The sequence below is a fragment of the Nyctereutes procyonoides genome, unplaced genomic scaffold (genome assembly GCF_905146905.1).
Source record: "Nyctereutes procyonoides isolate TBG_1078 unplaced genomic scaffold, NYPRO_anot_genome, whole genome shotgun sequence".
In the NCBI taxonomy this organism is placed as follows: Eukaryota; Metazoa; Chordata; class Mammalia; order Carnivora; family Canidae; genus Nyctereutes; species Nyctereutes procyonoides.
The window spans coordinates 24,075,972-24,094,640 of NW_026575147.1; the positions used below are offsets into that span (position 1 = coordinate 24,075,972).

General features: G+C 44.4%; 1 protein-coding gene across 1 annotated transcript; it reads right to left on the bottom strand.

Moving 5' to 3' along the window:
• Window positions 1-15,497: 15,497 nt before the first annotated feature.
• LOC129501407 (mitochondrial transcription rescue factor 1-like) lies at window positions 15,498-16,510 on the bottom strand. Its single transcript, XM_055312534.1, has 2 exons — window positions 16,370-16,510; window positions 15,498-16,333 (listed from the first exon to the last, which is right to left on the bottom strand). The coding sequence occupies exon 2, from the start codon at window positions 16,319-16,321 to the stop codon at window positions 15,602-15,604; it is 720 nt and encodes a 239-aa protein (XP_055168509.1). The 5' UTR covers window positions 16,322-16,333; window positions 16,370-16,510; the 3' UTR covers window positions 15,498-15,601.
• Between the last annotated feature and the right edge of the window lie 2,159 nt (window positions 16,511-18,669).

Sequence of the window (18,669 nt, forward strand, 5' to 3'; positions counted from 1 at the left end):
GCTATCATTTGGCAGTGAAATGAAAAGTTATTGTCGTTGTGGAAGGTGTGGAAATAGTGAGGCGTGAATCTGGTATTAGTGAAGCAGATATTTATTTTGGAGAAATCTCCACAGTTCCATATATATTTGCAAAAAGACAAGAGCCAGGTGTTTTTAGGGGACCCACAAAAGAAGAAATACCCACAAACAAATAAAAATTGTGTTGTGTTTGTCACTGATGTATACACAAAGTAATTGCCAAGAAAAGCCAAACAATGCAATGAAGGCAAGGAAAATTGTCCCATATTTTAAAACTGTGAGAGGCTGGTGTGATTAATTCCTGGGTCATGGGGTTATGGGTAAGGCGTTGTGTCATAATTTAGTTGGCAGGACTTTTTTTTTCCTCTTAGTGATAAATAAAATACTGGTGTGTTTTGCAATTAAATGTGGCTTAGAATAGATGATATATGATGATTCATGTCCTAGACTCTAAATATTTTCTTCTGGAGAAACATAGAAGGTCAGACCCAGAAGAACCAACTCTCTCCTTTTCAAGTGAGGAAACTGAGTCCTAAGAGATAGGTGGCTGGCTCAGGATTGCACCCTACAGCACTTTGGAGGCAGAGGAAATTTATTTACTGCAGAAGATATTGCTATGCCTTCTGGCAAAAGGAGCAAGAAAAGATAAAAATTACATAATGGCTTAATGGCCCAGACCTCCATTAAAAATCCAATGATCACTTCTTTTTTATTTTTTTTCCTGTTGGAGAGACTCTAAACAGATTTAGTAACTACAACAATCTTTGACAACATGCTTCTGATTTATGCCCAGCGTCTATATCTATCTCATCTCCTTAATCATGGGCCTTGCTGGCTTTATAGTTTAATTGTTTTATAGAGCATACTCTTTCACTGTCCTTTTTATTTCTCTCAAGAAGTTTTCAAGACACACAAGGCAGTTTTAAAAAAAGATACAGACAGCAATCTATTATTTGATGTGATTAATATTTTTTCCATACTGTAGACACAATGCTGCTTTCTGTTTGTCCTCCCCTGAGGCCAGAATGGTTAAGGAAAGCAGGTGTCCCAGTTTGAAAGGGAGGATTAGAGCTTCAACAGTGGTGGATAGAACCACCGTGTAGGCAGGGACGAGGAGCTCTTCCTGGCCTGTCCACCTGGCCCACCCCATCATAGGAGCCATCGCTTTGTTTATTGTCTGCGGCTCCCAATGTTAGGAAGCAAATACAGCTGAGTGTGAACATAAAGATGAAAGATACTTAATTCTGTAATTTGCAGTGGAAAGCTGCAGACTCTCGTGGTGAGAATTTTATGGTGAGCGGTTGGAGTTCACTTCGTAGGTCCAGTTAACTGAGTAGGACTCAAATTTGGTTTTTTGGTTTTTTTAATTTTGGTTATACGAGCTGCTACTGTTTCTACTCTTACTAAATAATGGCATTCTGGTCATTAGCCACACTAGTCAGTTATAAATTAGTCCCTATTTATAAACAACTTACTCTAAAGGCATTAGAAGAATGTAAAATCACTCTAAGAGACCTAATTCCTCTCTCCTCTTCTCTTTGAGGCTCCTTTTATCTCTAAGTGTTTCCAACACAGGAGAGGTTCATCCTTTTGTGATAGTCAAATTGATCCATGGTGTATCCTGTTATGTGCATCCTTATGATCTTTCTTTTTGTGTATGTCAATGAAACAATTATGTACTTTAAACAGCTGATGGCTAGTTATGTTTTCAGAAAGCATGATTAGATTAACTCATTAATGGTGGCTTCAAGTTTTTCTGTATTAGCTCTGAAAAATTCACCCACACTTTGTCCCCCCAACTTTTTTTTAAGGATTTTATTTATTCATGAGAGACACAGAAAGGCAGACACAGGTAGAGGAAGAAGCAGACTCTCCGAGGGGACCCCGATGCGGCACTCGATCCCAGGACCCGGGGATCGTGCCCTGAGTCGAAGGCGGATGCACTGCCTTCAACTGCTGAGCCCCCCAGGCTTCCCACTTTTGTCCCTTTTTAAAACACTGGAAGGTTGGCATTCATTGACTTGACACTGAAGCAACGTCCTGACGGTCATCCACATTGACTTCGACTTTAAGGACACGACACTGGAATACTTTTCAGAGGGAAGGGAAGAAAGGCCTGCTGACTTTGCAGGGCTTGAACCACATGGTGAGAAGCCCATTGCTGTGAGTTTACCTCCTGCACTTGTCAAGGCTTCTTGGCAAGTGGCTGTAAGAACCAGTGGAAATGGATCCAAAGCATGGCCCTGAAGTTGCCGATCCTCTGTCTGTACATGCTCTTCACAGTTAAAGTATCTGGTGCATATATAGTCATGTGGCTTGTTTTGCTTCTTCAACATTATTATATAACCATTTTCTTATGCTACTTTTTTTAAAAAGCAGGCTCCATACCCCCCAGTGTGGGTCCCAACACAGGGCTTGAACTCAGGACCGTGAAATCAAGACCTGAGCTGAAGTCAAGAGTTGGATGCTTAACCGACTGAGCCACTCAGGGGCCCTTGTTACTAACTCCCTTAAGTATAAACATTTACATAATGTCTCACTGTGAATATATCATACTTTTAAAATGTGGTCCATTCTCCTGTGAGTATAGAGTTAGTGTGTTTTCAGGTTCTTGCTACTGTAAATAATGCTGTGATGGCTATCTTTCTGCCTTCATCTTTTTTCTGTGTGAAATGACAGTCATCTCTTTCAGGCTAGCTGGGTATTTCTTAATACACTGAAATGCTAATTAGTGAAGTAGTGACCTAAAAGTGATAAATTGTGTTCAAGTTGACTGTATTTAAAAAGAAGGTTTTTGTTTGCTTGTTTTATAAGCATGTACGTTTACTTATCACCGTCAGAGGTTGACCCCTTGTCCCAGAGAATAATCGGGCATATGTCCAGCAGCCTGGGACATATTTTGCCCTTTTGCACTTTTCCAGAGCAGGGAAATATGTTGAGAGTAGGCTGGAGGAGAGGGTAGGGAAAACCAGTGTGATCTGTGCCTGGCAACCTTTGCTCTGTGACCAAGAACAGGAATCTCTGCAAAGTCCTTTGTGAAAGTCATTCTGTCCTGCCTTTCCAATTAAATGATCCATCCCGTGGAATCCGAGTGGACTCCAGGCCTCTGTGCACCCTTCATCCCCTTGTAGTCATTACAGGGCTCCATGGATTTAGGAGTTGGGAGCCCAGAACAGCCAGGATCAGGACCAGGAGACCAGGCTCTGGCCTGGGTGGGAGTAATCCCCTAGGCTGGCACCTCATAGCTTCAAAGGACAATTTGATCCAAAAGCCCTTAGGTCACACTTTCTAACACAGCTGTCGGAATACACACCCTGTAAACAGGAAATGCCTTAGGAAGTACAACTGAGTACTTCTTATTTTTATTTTTAAAGAAACTATTATAAAAGCCTGAGCGGAGGATGACATTTAGCTGGCATTATAGTTAACAAGCTAGCGCTGCTCCCTGACAGCCCTGGTTTTTCGTTCCCGGCAATTGTGTGCCTGCTGCTGTTGAACAGGTGCTTAAATATCCCCGAATTAATCTATAACTCATTTTGCTCTGTAAAATGAGTGTCTCAGCCAGGGGAGTTGTAAGTCACATAGCTCGTGTTTGCTGTCATAGAAAAGGAAAAGATTTACTAAACCCTAAACCAATATTTAGAGACCTTGGTGCTTGGAATATGGAAATTTTAATACTGGGTAAAAGGCAAGCAGTGTAAAACAGAGGATGAGGAGGCTCTAGTTGGCAAACTATCTTCAGGAAAGGCTAAAATTAAGAACTGCTGACTCTAGAGAAGATCTAGCTATATGGCTGCCATACTACTCATTGTGCTAGCTTCCACCTCTGCCTCAAATGCCACAAATGGCCATGTACCATTTGTTTCACACTCACCACACCAGCTAGGCTATTTCACACCACCTTACATGTGATCCACAACACCTAGAATGGCTCTATTCCTCTACTCTCTCCTCTGGCAAATTCATGCTCATCCTTCAAGGCTGAGACATCACTCAATTTGGTCATAGTGTGTAGACAGCACAGCAAAGTGGAGAAAACTTGGACTTCAGAGTAAGATGTATCTGGGTTTAAATCTTAGTACCATTTTTTTTTTCACTAGATGGGTGACCTTGGACAAGTTGATGTGACCTTTGTGGGTCGGTTTCCTCCACAGTTAATGGAGCAAATGCCTTGCTCACTGGACTATAGTAAATATTAATTTACACAACTATAGACAATGCTTGGCATACAGTAGATACTCAATAAATATCAGCTTCCTTCTTCCATGTCCACTTGCCAAGCATTCCTTAATTCTCCAGGTAGCATCATCTTACTCAAAATTCAAGAGTATGTCTGTGTCTGATCTTTCGGTCTGCAGTGTCTACATAGTATTTAAATTCTTCATGACATGCTTAAATTGTGGGGTTTCCGGATGGAATTTTAATTCATCTATTTATTCAACAAATATTTATTTCATGGTACCAAATGGCAACTAATCCTATCATTTGTGTTCTTGATATGTTTTTTATTCCTTTGTAATAGGATTTCTTTGACACTATCAACATTGGGCCACCCATTCATTATTGCGGTAAAGGGGGCTACCCTGTGCACTATAGGGTGTTGAGCAGCATCCCTGGCCCCTGCCCTCTGCAAGCTGCTAGCAACTCCTCCAACTCAGGTGAGACAACCCAAAATGTCTCCAGACACTGACGGCCCTTGGTGGAGAAGAACTGCTCTAGAACTTTGCTTTCTTGGTGTTCCCCCTCTCTTGGCTCTATTCAGCCTCTCCCGGCACCTTCCTCTCATAAAAATGTATGTTCTCCAGTCTCTCAAAACAAAACAAATGAATCAAGCCCCAAACCCTTTCCCTTCACAGTCAAATTCTCCAAAAGCAGAACCTGTGTTCATTGTCCATTGTTCTTCCACCTGCTGCAGCCAGGATTCCCTCACCTGGCTTCAAGGAACGCCCTGGCAATGTTCCTGCTGGTAGAAGGCTAAACCCTGAGTTCTCTTTCCACCATTCTTGTCTTGCTTGGCCTCTGTGACATTGGACACTTGACAAATTCCAGAATGTCTTCCTTTCCTGGTTCTTTTTTGCATCTCTGTCACAAACCCTAATGGGGTCTCCATTGCTCTGCCCCTTAAGGTTTGTCATTCCACAGGGCCCTTTCTAGGTCTTTTCTCTTCTCTTCTCTCTTCAGGGTTTCGTTTTGAGATAAACATCAGCTCCAAAATGTTTGGTTTCAGATCAGCTGTCTCTCCTGAGTCCCAAACCTGTGTCCCCACTTGTATGTCTCATAAAGATCTCAAGGAGAACTTAGTATCTGTATCTCCTCTTCCTAGAGTTACTTCTCTTCCCATCTTCCCATGCCCCATCTTGTCTGCCTGGTGGAGTGCAGCATTAGGCACTGGTGATGCAGAGCATTAGGCACTGGTGATGCAGAGACTAGGCCCTGTTGTAAATATGTTCCTCTTAGGTGACCTAATCATGCAAGGCTGAGTCAGCTGCTCTTCCACTGAAGCCTCGTCCAGAACCTTCAGGTTGTTACCCACATGGAACAGCCCCCCCGTCATTACATTAAATGACATAACCTTCATAAAGCACTTTGAGTGTCATACGTACTCAGTACAAGTTAGTTTCCTTTCTCTGAGAGTTGCTTCTAGAAGACATGCTCCAGAAATGAAGAGTTGAGTATGCATGGTGAGATTATAAGTGATTTTTTTTTCTTGTGTCCTCTAATTTTTTTTCCCATTGAAAGTTTTTTTTGCAACTAAAAAAAAAAAGTCTTGCTAAAACACTCCTACAGGTTTTATCTGCTCATACCACTCCTCCCTATTGGCTGTTTGTTGCCCTCTGGTTGAGTCCAAACCTCGCAGCATGCCTTATAAGGTTCTCTCTGATTTGGCCTTGATCTAGTAATGTAACCATATCTCATCCTCAACCACCTTCCCCCACACAACACACACTGTCCACTCCAAACCTCTTCCAGATCCCTGAATAAGCTAGGCTGTTGCTTGTTTCTGCATAGGGTTCTCCATCTGCTTGGTGACTGACCCATGCCCTGCATCCCTTCCTTCCCAACTTGTGCCCATATTCAAGTCCACAGACGCACACTCTGGGACACCTTGCCAATTCTTATTTCTCAAAAGCTCAGTTCAAATACATCCACTTTCAACTTTTTTAAAGATTTTATTTATATATTTATGAAACATACAGAGAGAGGCAGAGACATAGGCAGAGGCAGAAGCAGGCTCCATGCAGGGCGCCCGATGTGGGACTCAATCCCAGGACTCCGGGGTCACAACCTGAGCCAAAGGCAGATGCTCAAGCACTGAGGCCCCCAGGAACCCGCCCCCCCACCAACTTTTTTTTTAAAAGCATGCACCCTTCTCAGCTTTATTTTATCCGTGTTCTGGAATAATTTTGCCTGCTAGATGGGATTGTTCCTAGTTTTTAGTTTTGATAGTGGCTCTGGGCCTTCTTGCCTATGATAATAGTTCAAATTCATGCTTGTTGAGTTCCACTCAATCAACCTCTCTAGGAGTTCTGATGTGGGTGATTGGACACTCTAATACCTTCTTTTATTGTTGTTCAGGAGAGGAGATGGGCCTTCAGACCCATCCCCATAGCCATAGGGCTACAGCAGGTACTGGTGCATGAGCTTGTCCCTGAGAGGCTGAACCAGCCTGATTTCAGTGCAGGTTGATGACAAAGAGCACAATGGATTCATAGACATGGTTGTGGTTGTGGTGGTTGTGAACAGACATTATTAATTTGTCCCAGATCATTTGGTCTGGGCATGGTTTCTGCTGCAACCCAGCTGCACGCAGGGCCAAGATTTTGGGGGCTGGTCAGGCACTTGTAAAAGAGACAGAGCCGGTAATCTAGATGACTGGTTCATTAGCAGCCCGATGAAAGAGACGCAGAGGCCGAGGTATGGGGTAAGGGCAGCACTATCCCCAAATTCCATATTCATAAACCCAGAAGCTCCCAAACTCTTTCTTATCTCTTCCAAACTAAAAGTAAATATGCTCTGCTTTGTCGCTCTCTGCCCATTTAGACATTTGTTAGGGCAACTTAGATGTTTGATTATACTTCTTTGTTGATTCATCTGTCCTCTTCTAAGAGGCTGTGTATTCCCTTTTTTTAATAATAAATTTATTTTTTATTGGTGTTCAATTTGCCAACATACAGAATAACACCCAGTGCTCATCCCGTCAGGTGCCCCCCTCAGTGCCCGTCACCCATTCACCCCCACCCCCCGCCCTCCTCCCCTTCTACCACCCCTAGTTCGTTTTGCAGAGTTAGGAGTCTTCATGTTCTGTCTCCCTTTCTGATATTTCCTACCCATTTCTTCTCCCTTCCCTTCTATTCCCTTTCACTATTATTTATATTCCCCAAATGAATGAGAACATATAATGTGTGTCCTTCTCCGATTGACTTACTTCACTCAGCATAATACCCTCCAGTTCCATCCACGTTGAATAAAATGGTGGGTATTTGTAATTTCTAATGGCTGAGTAATATTCCATTGTATACATAGACCACATCTTCTTTATCCATTCATCTTTCGATGGACACCGAGGCTCCTTCCACAGTTTGGCTACTGTGGACATGGCTGCTAGAGACATCGGAGTGCAGGTGTCCTGGTGTTTCATTGCATCTGTATCTTTGGGGTAAATCCCCAGCAGTGCAATTGCTGGGTCGTAGGACAGGTCTATTTTTAACTCTTTGAGGAACCTCCACACAGTTTTCCAGAGTGGCTGTCTGTACCAGTTCACATTCCCACCAACAGTGCAAGAGGGTTCCCTTTTCTCCACATCCTCTCCAACATTTGTGGTTTCCTGCTTTGTTAATTTTCCCCATTCTCACTGGTGTGAGGTGGTATCTCATTGTGGTTTTGATTTGTATTTCCCTGATGGCAAGTGATGCAGAGCATTTTCTCATGTGCATGTTGGCCATGTCTATGTCTTCCTCTGTGAGATTTCTCTTCATGTCTTTTGCCCATTTCATGATTGGATTGTTTGTTTCTTTGGTGTTGAGTTTAATAAGTTCTTTATAGATCTTGGAAACTAGCCCTTTATCTGATACGTCATTTCCAAATACCTTCTTCCATTCTGTAGGCTGTGTATTCCTTAAGGGCAGGTGCTGTGTCCTTTATTTGGCATTCAGGAGAAAGAAGCTCATTTAAATTTTATCTGAGAAGCGCTGCAGTAAACTTTAGGATGAGAGGAGGGAGGGGACATAAGTCATAGTCCCCACTGCCTTTATGGGGCTTGCAATTGTATCATGGAAACAAAAAGGATCAGGTGCAGTAAGGAAAGAAGAAATTCTAACAACCACTAAATGGTATGTTTGCTTTATCTCTCATTTAATTCATGATTTGCTGGGAAATCTGTGCCATTATTCTGTAAATATGAGAAATTGAGGCTTTAATGAGGTGAAGTGACCTGACCAGGCAGCTAGTAAGCTTCCAAATCCAAGCTCTGAATCTAAACACAATAATGGTTTGAATGAAGTTCTCAAAAATCTATTCAGGGAGAAATTACCATACACTATTGAGGTCATCTTGACCACTTACCTTACAAGAAACCTGGATTACGATGAAGCACAACCTGGTCAGTCCAAATTTTCCGGGGCTGAGATCTCTGCTACTCCTAACCTCACCTTCACACATCCAACTCTAGGAAAGCACTACAAATCCGAACTTCCCTGAGTTGCTGGCTCTACATTTGCTCACCCCAGGAAAGCTGTGGGTCTCCAGAGACAAGGAGAATCTGACCTGGAGGGGACTGCTTGGGGCACAACGGGAGTAGCAGTCCTTGATGAGCATCTGTCTGTCGGAGGTGTTCATCTCAGGTCACCCATCCACCCAAGGCCAAGTCTGTTCTCCCACCTACATGCGCCCTCTTTCCAGAACTCTGGTTTCCACAGGGAAACATATCTCATGGTGGCTGTGTTAATGACTTTACTGTCTGATTGAGATCAGGTGGCCTCCAAGCTGGCACCAGCATCCAGTATTCTCTCCGAAGATAAGGAAACCAAACATTAGCTGGTTGGTAGCAAACAGTGCCATAAACACACCCAGGCCTTCCCCTCCTCACCCCATCAAAGGAGCAGCAAAATGCCCCTCATGTCCTTATTTGGATGGGGAGATAAAGACCCGAATGCAACCTCACTTGGACTGTAAAGGTTGCTTTAGCCCAGAGAGGTTCTCCTTCAGAGAATGCTTTCACTTCCCCCGCTGAATCAAGTGCCTTCTTGTCTTCCTCTGGGAATTCGCCAAGTGACATCACCTGCTTGGGCACCTTACTGCTATGGCACTGAACCATATGTCTCCTAAATGGTAGTGAACTCTAAGCATTATGTGTAGATACAGGATACAGTGTAGCAGGGGTTTTCTAGCCACTTGATATATTTTGTTCCGTCTCGTGCATCCAAATAGTCTATGACTTCCCTTGGGACCATGCAGTGTCTTTCCTCAGCATTGCCCGGTGTGGTCCTCTGACCGGGAGCACAGGAGTCAGCTTGGAGCTTTTTAGGAGTGTACACTTGCGGGTCCCCAGGCCCATCATCAGAATCTGCATTTTGACAAGATCCTCAGGCATTTCATGTGCCCCTTGGGGTCTGAGCTACCATGTCATCTAATGACCCAGACCCTCCTGTGATCCCAGTGTGGTGGTCAGTGCACAGGACAGGGTCAGTTTTCTCTGTCCCCAAAATCACCCCGGTGTGGACAATAATGCTACTTATCCTTTTCGTATATTTTTGTACTTATCCTATATTTTTCCCTGCACAGAAATCCCCTGAGCCCTGCACAGATATTTTTATTGGTGGTAAATAGCAATAAAAACAAGAAATCTCTGCTGAGCATTCATGTGCTCGGTGATCTACATGTGTTATTTCCTTTAATCATGATTGTAGTCATTTAATCAGGCTGGCATAACTAGGTACCACAGACTGAGTGGCTTGCACCACAGAAATTTATTTTCCCGCAGTTCTGGTGTCCAGAAGTCCAAGATGTAGAGGTATGCAGATTTGGCTTCTTCTGAGACCTCTCTTCTTGGCTTGGAGAGACTTCTCCTTATGGCTTCATGTGGGCTTTCCTGTGTGTGCCTCTGTCTGGTGTCTCTGTGTGTGCGTGTTTGAATTTCCTCTTCTTATAATTCAGACTGGATTAGGGCCCACCCTAATGGCTTCATTTTAACATAACTACCTCTTTAAAGGCCTTATCTCCAAATATGATTACATTCTGACGTATTAGGGTTTAGGACCTTGTTTAAGTTTTGGCAGGACACAGCTCAGATATCATAGCGACTATAACGTGGCTAATTATTATCATCCCGATTTGAGAGATGAAGAAACAGAGGCTCAAGCAGCTCATTAACTGATTGATGTCACAGTTAGTAATGATAGAACCAGAGTAGAATTATTTACTCCTGAGTTTGTTTACTCATTTGTTTAGCAAACGTTTACTAGTATGTGATAGGGATACAGAAATCACGGGGTTTGGTCTCCTCAACTTTACGTTTTTGTGGATTATTTTCTATTCTAGAGTCTATGTGCTTACCCTCTCTACTGCTGTAAATCCGATGCCTGAATTGGAAGCAACGTTGTACACTAAAGAGAGATGTGAAGATGAGTGGCTCGGGATGCCATCACCTATTCCTGTGAAATACATTAACTACATGAGACTTTTAAAGGATGTGTTCGGCTTAGAGGAGGAGTGACCATACGCCGATTTTGGTCAACTTTCTTTGATTTCTTTCTCTAATTTTACTAGGTTTATTTCAGTAGATATAACTTCATTAAAAAAAACACAGGGTTCATATTGAATTGAAATCCATAGACCAAGTTAATTCCCTTTTGTCGTTTTAGTTTCTCTGAACATTGTATTACAGTGCTGATGTGCCAGCATTATTAAAAATGCCATTTAAAGAAACGTCAAACATTTTTATAACATGTATGATTTATTAATACCAAAGAATCTTATGGTAATTTTCTACCCAACATAATTTGATTCATTACAACACAGAAGGAAAATTACTTTTGACAGCTATACATGACAATATAAAATCAAATTATATCTGAGCAATAAGTTGTGATTCTATTAAACATTTTTTGAAATCTTAAAAAAAATTTTCTAAAAAAAGATTTTATTTATTTGAAAGATAGTGAGAGAGAGAAAGCAAGCACATGTAGGGGGAAGAGGGAAAAGCAGGCACCGGCTGAGCAGGGAGCCTGAGGTGGGGCTGGATCCCAGGACCCTGAGATCATGCCCTGAGCCGAAGGAAGCAGCTTAACCAGCTGACCCACCCAGGCACCCCTGCGGAGATCCATTTTTGCACAGCTCCACATCATTATTTATCATCAACCTCAAGTGACTAGTACAACAACCTTCCACACAAAACCAGGCTCTGAATCCAGCCTCATAACCACCCATTTGGGACTATAATTACTTCAGGTCGGTCCTGGCCTATTTCCTAAGGCCACTAATTCATCTTAGTCTACTCGTGACTGGGACCTCTCTGGTTTCAGCGAGGAGAGTCCTGTGTCCCCGAGGGGCACTTCTTCAGTCTCAGGCATACCATCATGGTTGGTCGCCTTGCTGTTCCCCGACTTGTGTCCTACTGGGACAGACACTGAGGAAGGAGGAGACATCATGGGATGGGACCCAATTTCCAAATAGAGAAGGACTGTTGGGCAGCGTCACCCAGTAGCTCCCTCTTGCTGAAGTAGAAATAATCCCGGCAGCCCACGGCCTCCTCGGAGGGGTAGCCCCGGGGCCCCAGGGAATAGTTCAGCAGGGCTCCTTTCCACGGGAGCACGAGCTCTGGGAGTCAACAAAATTATTTCTTGTGATACCTCAGCCGATGACTTACGAAATCCCAAGTTCCAAGTACCCCCGCCTTGGCTGATCTCGGTCTTGGCAGCAGCACCCATGAAAATCTAGCATCGGAGTGCTGCGGTGCCCCAGGAAGCCTCTCCAGGGTTGTCTGGGGAGAACAGGGGGCACTGGAGCCCTTGAGATGCAGGGAAGGAGCTTCTGAAAGGCAGCCAAATCCTACTGCACCCTTGGTGGGATCAGTGTGGCCCTCTGACCTGCTCCACTTCTCCCCTGGGGCTGGTGTGCCACTGGCTCACTGTCCTCGGTGGCCCTGGGACATGGCCAAGGGAGGCCTTCCCACTGCAGGGAGGCCGAGCACACTGGACTCCAACCTCAACTTCTTATCATTCTGTTAGCACTCAAGCCTTTCCTTAGAGGGGCTGGGGCATAATAGTTCAGGGAGCCTCATACTTAGTTAAATCTATGGAAACTCCTAAATAAAAATGTCTGCTTTTTAACAACGCCAAATAGCCAAAATAAATGCTATTTTATCTATTCTCTCACCAAGTTCAAGGTAATAAGTGTAATGGGAACAGGCAGAAAAAGCTGGGACTGTCACAGAAACAAGGGACTCCTGTTATTTTTCTGACTTCAGGGCAAAGGGATTCCTTAGCCATGTTTAGTCCCTAATTATGCTTCTGGCATTCTAAGTTAGCCAAGGAATTAATTGGTACATGTTTAACTAAGACACTACTAAGTGCAATTGTGGTATAATAAAAAAATATAATTAGGGTCCCCTGGGTGACTCAGTCAGTTAAGCATCTGCCTTTGGCTCAGGTCATGATCCCGGGGTCCTGGGATCCAGTCCCACATCAGGCTCCCTGCTCAGTGGGGGGTCTGCTTCTCCCTCTGCCTCTGCCCTTCCTTCTGCTTGTGCTTTCTCTCTAGCTCTCAATCTCTCTCATGAATAAATAAAATCATTTAAAATATATATTTAGTCTTCATCTCAGATTCCTAAGACCTTTGGAATTTCCTGAGTGATAGGAACGTCTTTTGTTATTCATAAGGAGCACCTTTGGACCATACCTGTATTTTTGCTAATGAGTCTATGCAGAGTGGGAGCTCTGGGTAGCTTCAGGGTGAAGGTTGGTCCCCAGGAACACTGAATTTTCGGGTCTACCCCTTGACCTCCAAGGAAAGGAGAGGGCTGGAGATGGGCTATAAAAACTCTTGAACATGGAACCAGGGCCTTCCAGGTTGGCAAAGACACTGATGTATCCAGAGGGTGGTGTGCTCAGAGAGGACATGGAAGTCCCATGCACTCCCCACCCCCACACCTCCTCATACTTGCCTTATGTGTCTCTTCCATTTGGTTGTTCTTGAGTTGAATCCTTTGTAATGAACTGATAAATCGAAGCAGAGCACTTTCCTGAGTTCTATCAGTTGTCCTAGCCAATTATGGGACAGGGTGGGGGGTCACATGGGAACCCCTGAACTCGTAGTTTGCTAAGCCTAAGCGTGGGCAGCCTGAGCACCCCACGTGCGGCTATTATCTGAAGTGGAGACAGACTTGTGGAGCCTATGGGGAATGATGCTAACTCCAGGAGTGAGTATCAACTGAATCATTGGCCACCCAGTTGGTTGGTGCTGAAGAATTGGAGCATTATGGGAAAACTCTAGCACATTTGGTGTCAGGAAACATTACTCAGCAATGAACATACTAAGTACAAAGGAGACACAAAAGAAGTAGATGGTTGTTCAGGTTTACAGTCAACTGTAGGTTCAGATGCACATGAAAAAAACACACTTCAAAGCCATTTTGATAAGTGCCCAACAAGTGAACTCATTAGATCTTTATTTGACCTTGAAGTCAAAAGTCTCTTTTGGCTTCAATATGGTTTCAATTTATATATATTCTAAGGTGCATGACTAAGAGCTATAAGAGAAGAGCAAGATGCAAGAGATGGCCCCTCCCTCCACATAGCCCTTGTTTTTGCATCCTCTGAAGGGCCCACCACATTGACCAGTCACAACGCTGGCATGCTGTGAGAGCCAGGGCCTAGCCACTATTTGCTCATAGAGCATTTGAGTCTCCATACCAAAATACAGGTTAGGTTGGCAAATGTTCATGTGTCCTCTGGGAAATTAAGAAGCTTCCCCACATCACACACTCAGGACACAGCACTCTGCAGTTTCTTCCCTGACATTTTGTGCTTGGTTTTTATTTATTTTTTCCAAGAGGAAGGAACATCACAGAGGTTCCTTCTCGAACTGGGAAAAGAGTCTAATATTTTTTGTTAATCAGAACCTTCCAGAGAGACCTCTGAATTCCCAACTCCCAAAATACACTCATGCTCCAAAAGTGACAAAAAAACAGAGGACTCCAAGACTTTTGAGTAGGTAGTAGTCACTTGTGCATCCCAGGCTGATTTGAAGACTGCCTCTTGGCCAGAAGTACCTCCCCATCTTAGAGAATGATTTCTTTCTGGGGGACCTGGAGACATTTTAGGCCTCAGAGTCCCTTGAAAGTAAACCCTAGGGTAGCCCGGGTGGCTCAGCAGTTTAGCACCACCTTGAGCCCAGGGCCTAATCCTGGAGATCTGGAACTGAGTCCTATGTCAGGCTCCCTGCATGGAGCCTGCTTTTCCCTCTGCCTGAGTCTCTGCCTCTCTCTCTTCTCTTTCTCTCTCTCTCTCTTTCTGTGTGTGTGTCTCCCATGAATAAATAAATAAAATCTTTTTTTTTTTAAAGTAAACCATGGAAAAATACAGCTTAAAATCCCAGAGTTTAGGGATGACTTAGTCTATATCCCTCATTTTATAGTTCAGAGTCAGGATTGATTTGGGGTCTGGGGACTTATATGCTAGACAGTGGCCAACCTGGCCTATTTCTAAATATCACAGCAATATGAGGCTATCTCCTTTAATCTGTGAGCAGAGAGTCATCTGCTGGCTATGAACATGACCGTTGGGGATGATCCTTAAACCCTAGATGGGGGGGTAAGGTGTCAGGAAGAAAGAGTAGAGCCCACGGGGATGAGAGGACACCAACCACAGTTCTTACATTTCCCCCGAGAATATGAAGGGAGGCATAGCAATGCCAGGACCTGGCATAATGATAAACTGACCACATGGCTCTAGAGCTGTGTCTCGTCTGTTCAGGCTGCCACAACAAAGTACTGCAGAGTGGGCGGCTTAAATACCAGAAACTTATTTTCTCCCAGTTATGGAGGCCATATGTCCAAGAACAAGGTACAGGAAACTTCAGTTTCTGGTGAGGTCTCTCTTCCTGGCTTGCCAGGGAAGGAGGGAAAGAAAGAAACAAGGAGGTATAGGGGGGAGAGAGAGAGAGAGAGAGAGAGAGAGAGAGAGAGAGAGATCTGGTGTCTCTGTTTTAAAATTTTTTTAATTAATTATTTTTTTTTTTTTTTGAAAGCACAAACAACAAGGCCAGTTTATTTTACACAGACTCCCGAGGTAGTTAATGTGGGAAACAGCAGGCTAGTCATTAAAACCCTCTCTGGGGCTAGTTCATTCAGCACACATCTCATTCACGCTCACGAGGCCAAAACGAGGTCAAAATGAGCACAAATCAAGCCCTGGAGAAGAATCCAGGCCATGGGCAGTGTCTCCAAGCTATGGATCCCAATTTCCCTAAAACAGCTCAGCAGATTCCAGAGAAGGTAAGAGAACTTTATTTTCATAAAAATGTCCTCTTGAAGCCGGCCCTTTCTCCCATCACTAGAAAGCAGCCTTATCTGTAAAAAACAATCCATTTATTTAGACATACTCTTTTTAGGCAACTTTAACTTTTTCCACCGGCGTAGGACCACTCTGTACTTTTCACTTTCCGTTTTCTCCTCCAACACTTTTTTCAGGAGAACTCTCATGACTGTCTCTGTTTCAGCTTCTTTATCCTCTCCAATTAGAAGATCCAATGTATCTCCCACTTTCACCGTTCTGCTTTTCTTCCATAATTTTTCCCCATTCAGCCTGAGTTCACCTTTGTAGAATGCATCTTCCACTTTGTTTCTTCCAACATCTAGGCCTGTCTTTAGGATAACATCATACGGGAAAGACTGCACTACTTTTTCCAGGTCTTTATAGTCTTTGACCACACTGGGGTCATCCTCGAGCTCCTCTTCCCGCTCACTCATCTCACGATCACTCTCTTCATCAGAGTCCTCTTCCTCTTCGGCCTTTTGCTGAGTCTTCTTAGTGGATTTTTTAGAGCTTATATTACTTTTAAGTCTTATGGAAAATGGAAAAATATATTCTGGAGATATTAAAAGCCCTGGGAGTCTCAGTGAGAAAACGTTATGGAAAAATGTTTTACAATTTGATGTGTTTAACTGGGTACTAGAAAAATATAAGTATCGATTCCAGGAAGCACAGAGTTTATATGGAGGTGTCCCTTGTAGCGCTCCCCAGAGTCCAATCCAGGCATCTGGCTTTCTCAAAACGCTGGCAGGCAATCGGACACTAGTCATAGCCATGGTGCATATAACCTTCCCGGGTCTTCAAGGTCAAAGGAAGCTGGGCACCTGCGTCCTCGAGCGCCGGGCCGCGTTCGGGGCCAGCCGTGGCGGCCGGGCGGCCCCCCAGCCGCCGGGTCCGCCGGGCGTCCCGAGGCCGGCCGCGCTCGGGGCAGGACGCGGGCCGCTCCCGCGGAGCCCGGGCAGCAGCGCACGCAGGGCGGAGGCGCTCGCCGCGCCCCGGCTTCACGCGTGCGCGCCGCGGACCACGGATGGCCGCCGCCCTCTCTCGAGTCCCTCCCGGGGCCGCCTAATTAATTAATTTTAATCTTTTTTTTAATTTTTACTTTTCTGTTTTGTTTCTTTTTTTAAAAATTTACTTTTCTTTTTTCCTTTTGATAGTGTCTCTTCCTTATAAGAATATCAGTCCTGGGGATCCCTGGGTGGCGCAGCGGTTTAGCGCCTGCCTTTGGCCCAGGGCGTGATCCTGGAGACCCGGGATCGAGTCCCACGTCGGGCTCCCGGTGCATGGAGCCTGCTTCTCCCTCTGCCTGTGTCTCTGCCTCTCTCTCTCTCTCTCTCTCTGTGACTATCATAAATAAATAAAAATTAAAAAAAAATATCAGTCCTATCAGATCAGGGCACCATGCTTTTGCCTCATTAAATCTTAATTACCTCTTTAAAGGCCCTATCTCCAAATAAAGTCACAATTGAGAGTTAGGGCTGCAACACATTAATTTCAGCAGGACAAGTTCGTTCATAACAGGGTTGTCATTTTATCTTGGGGGAGGTTTATAGTAAACCATTCATCTTGGCAGTGATGAGTCTTTTAGCAAGAACTGAGCTTGCCGTTTGAGGCCCTTCTACTTTTGGTTGACAGATTTTGCAGCTTCACGGGACACAAAATATTACCCACACTCTTAGGAAGACAGCCAGACTGCCCCTTCCTCAGGTAAGTCAGGCACCCATGATACCTGGTGAATAGACTTTGTAGCCTCATGCTCCTGATGCACTGCTTCGATGCAGTTTAACTCTCTACCTCACGAAAGGGTGGATATCTTGAGGGCAGTTCCTGTGTCTCATTCTGTTTATATCCCCGGCACCCTCCTCAATGCCCATGACACATTAGATATTTGATAAATGCCTTATGAGCACCCTAAAACTGCAGCTACTGAGGCAGACAGGCCATGAAACTAATGAAGCTTGAGCATCAGGGCCCCTCATTTGTAAGAGGACCTACCTGGCAGCTTTGAAGTCACAATTTCTTTTCTTTCTTTTTTTATTTTTAAAGATTTTATTTATTTATTCATGAGAGATACAGAGAGAGGCAGAGACACAAGCAGAGGGAGAAGCAGGCTCCCTGTGGGGAGGCTGATGGGGGACTTGATCCCAGGACTCTGGGATCACGACCTGAGCCAAAGGTAGATACTCAACCACTGAGCCACCCAGGTGCCCTATTCTCTTTAAAGAGATCCCACCCACCTCTCAAAAAATCTGTATAAATTTTGGGCTCCATGAAGCCTGTGTGTGTCCCTGGGCTGCTAAGGTGAGGTGCTCTCTGCTATATTTAATATTTTTTTCCCTTCCCGGTTTGCCACTGGAAGAGAGGAAAGCACCTCAAAATACAGGTCTCCCTCCAAGACTATTTTTGAGAGATATAATCTTGTCACTCAGCCATGTTTTGATCAAAGGAAATAAAAATACTTGAGCTGTGTGCCTGGAAGCATAGAATACACTGACTTCCAAAACTCATACTAATTAAAGGCAAAACAAGATGCCCTGAGAGCGATTCCAGAAGAGTTTCCTTTCCACCAACTCTTACTCATAATCTTGATCGAAAGGGGAAGCCAGATGGTTCAGCCTTCATACCTGGTATTCCTTTAGGAGCTCAGTCATTTGCCTAGACACAGAGCTTTGAGGACAGTGGTCATCTGCCCCTCATCCTCACTTAACTTAAGGTCTAGCCAACCTAATCTCTCGTTAGCATCTCACATTAGTCCATTAGTCCACTTCTGTCTCTGCCTCTGCTATCACCGTCTTGGTCTCCTCCTTGGCTATTACGACTGGGCACTGAACTGGTCTTCCTCCTTCCATTCTTGCCCTCTTCAATTCATCCTTCCTATGACAGCCGGAGTGACCTTCTCAACAGTTCTGAGCTGGCCATGTGGCTGCCACACCCAAGTCCCTCAATAGCTCCCTATGACCCTCAAGATGAAGCGCAGGTTCTGTGGGACTGTATGGCAAGCCCTTGGGACCTGGCTGCTGTTCACCTTCCCCTCCTGCCTCCTGCACTCCTCGCTGGCATCTCAGGGCTCATCACAATGAGTTACTCATAATTCCTCGAAGGTATCAGGATCTCACTACCATCT

Coding starts and splice junctions, on each gene's coding strand:
- LOC129501407 (XM_055312534.1), bottom strand. CDS start 16,321: ATGGCTATGACTAGTGTCCGATTGCCTGCCAGCGTTTTGAGAAAGCCA.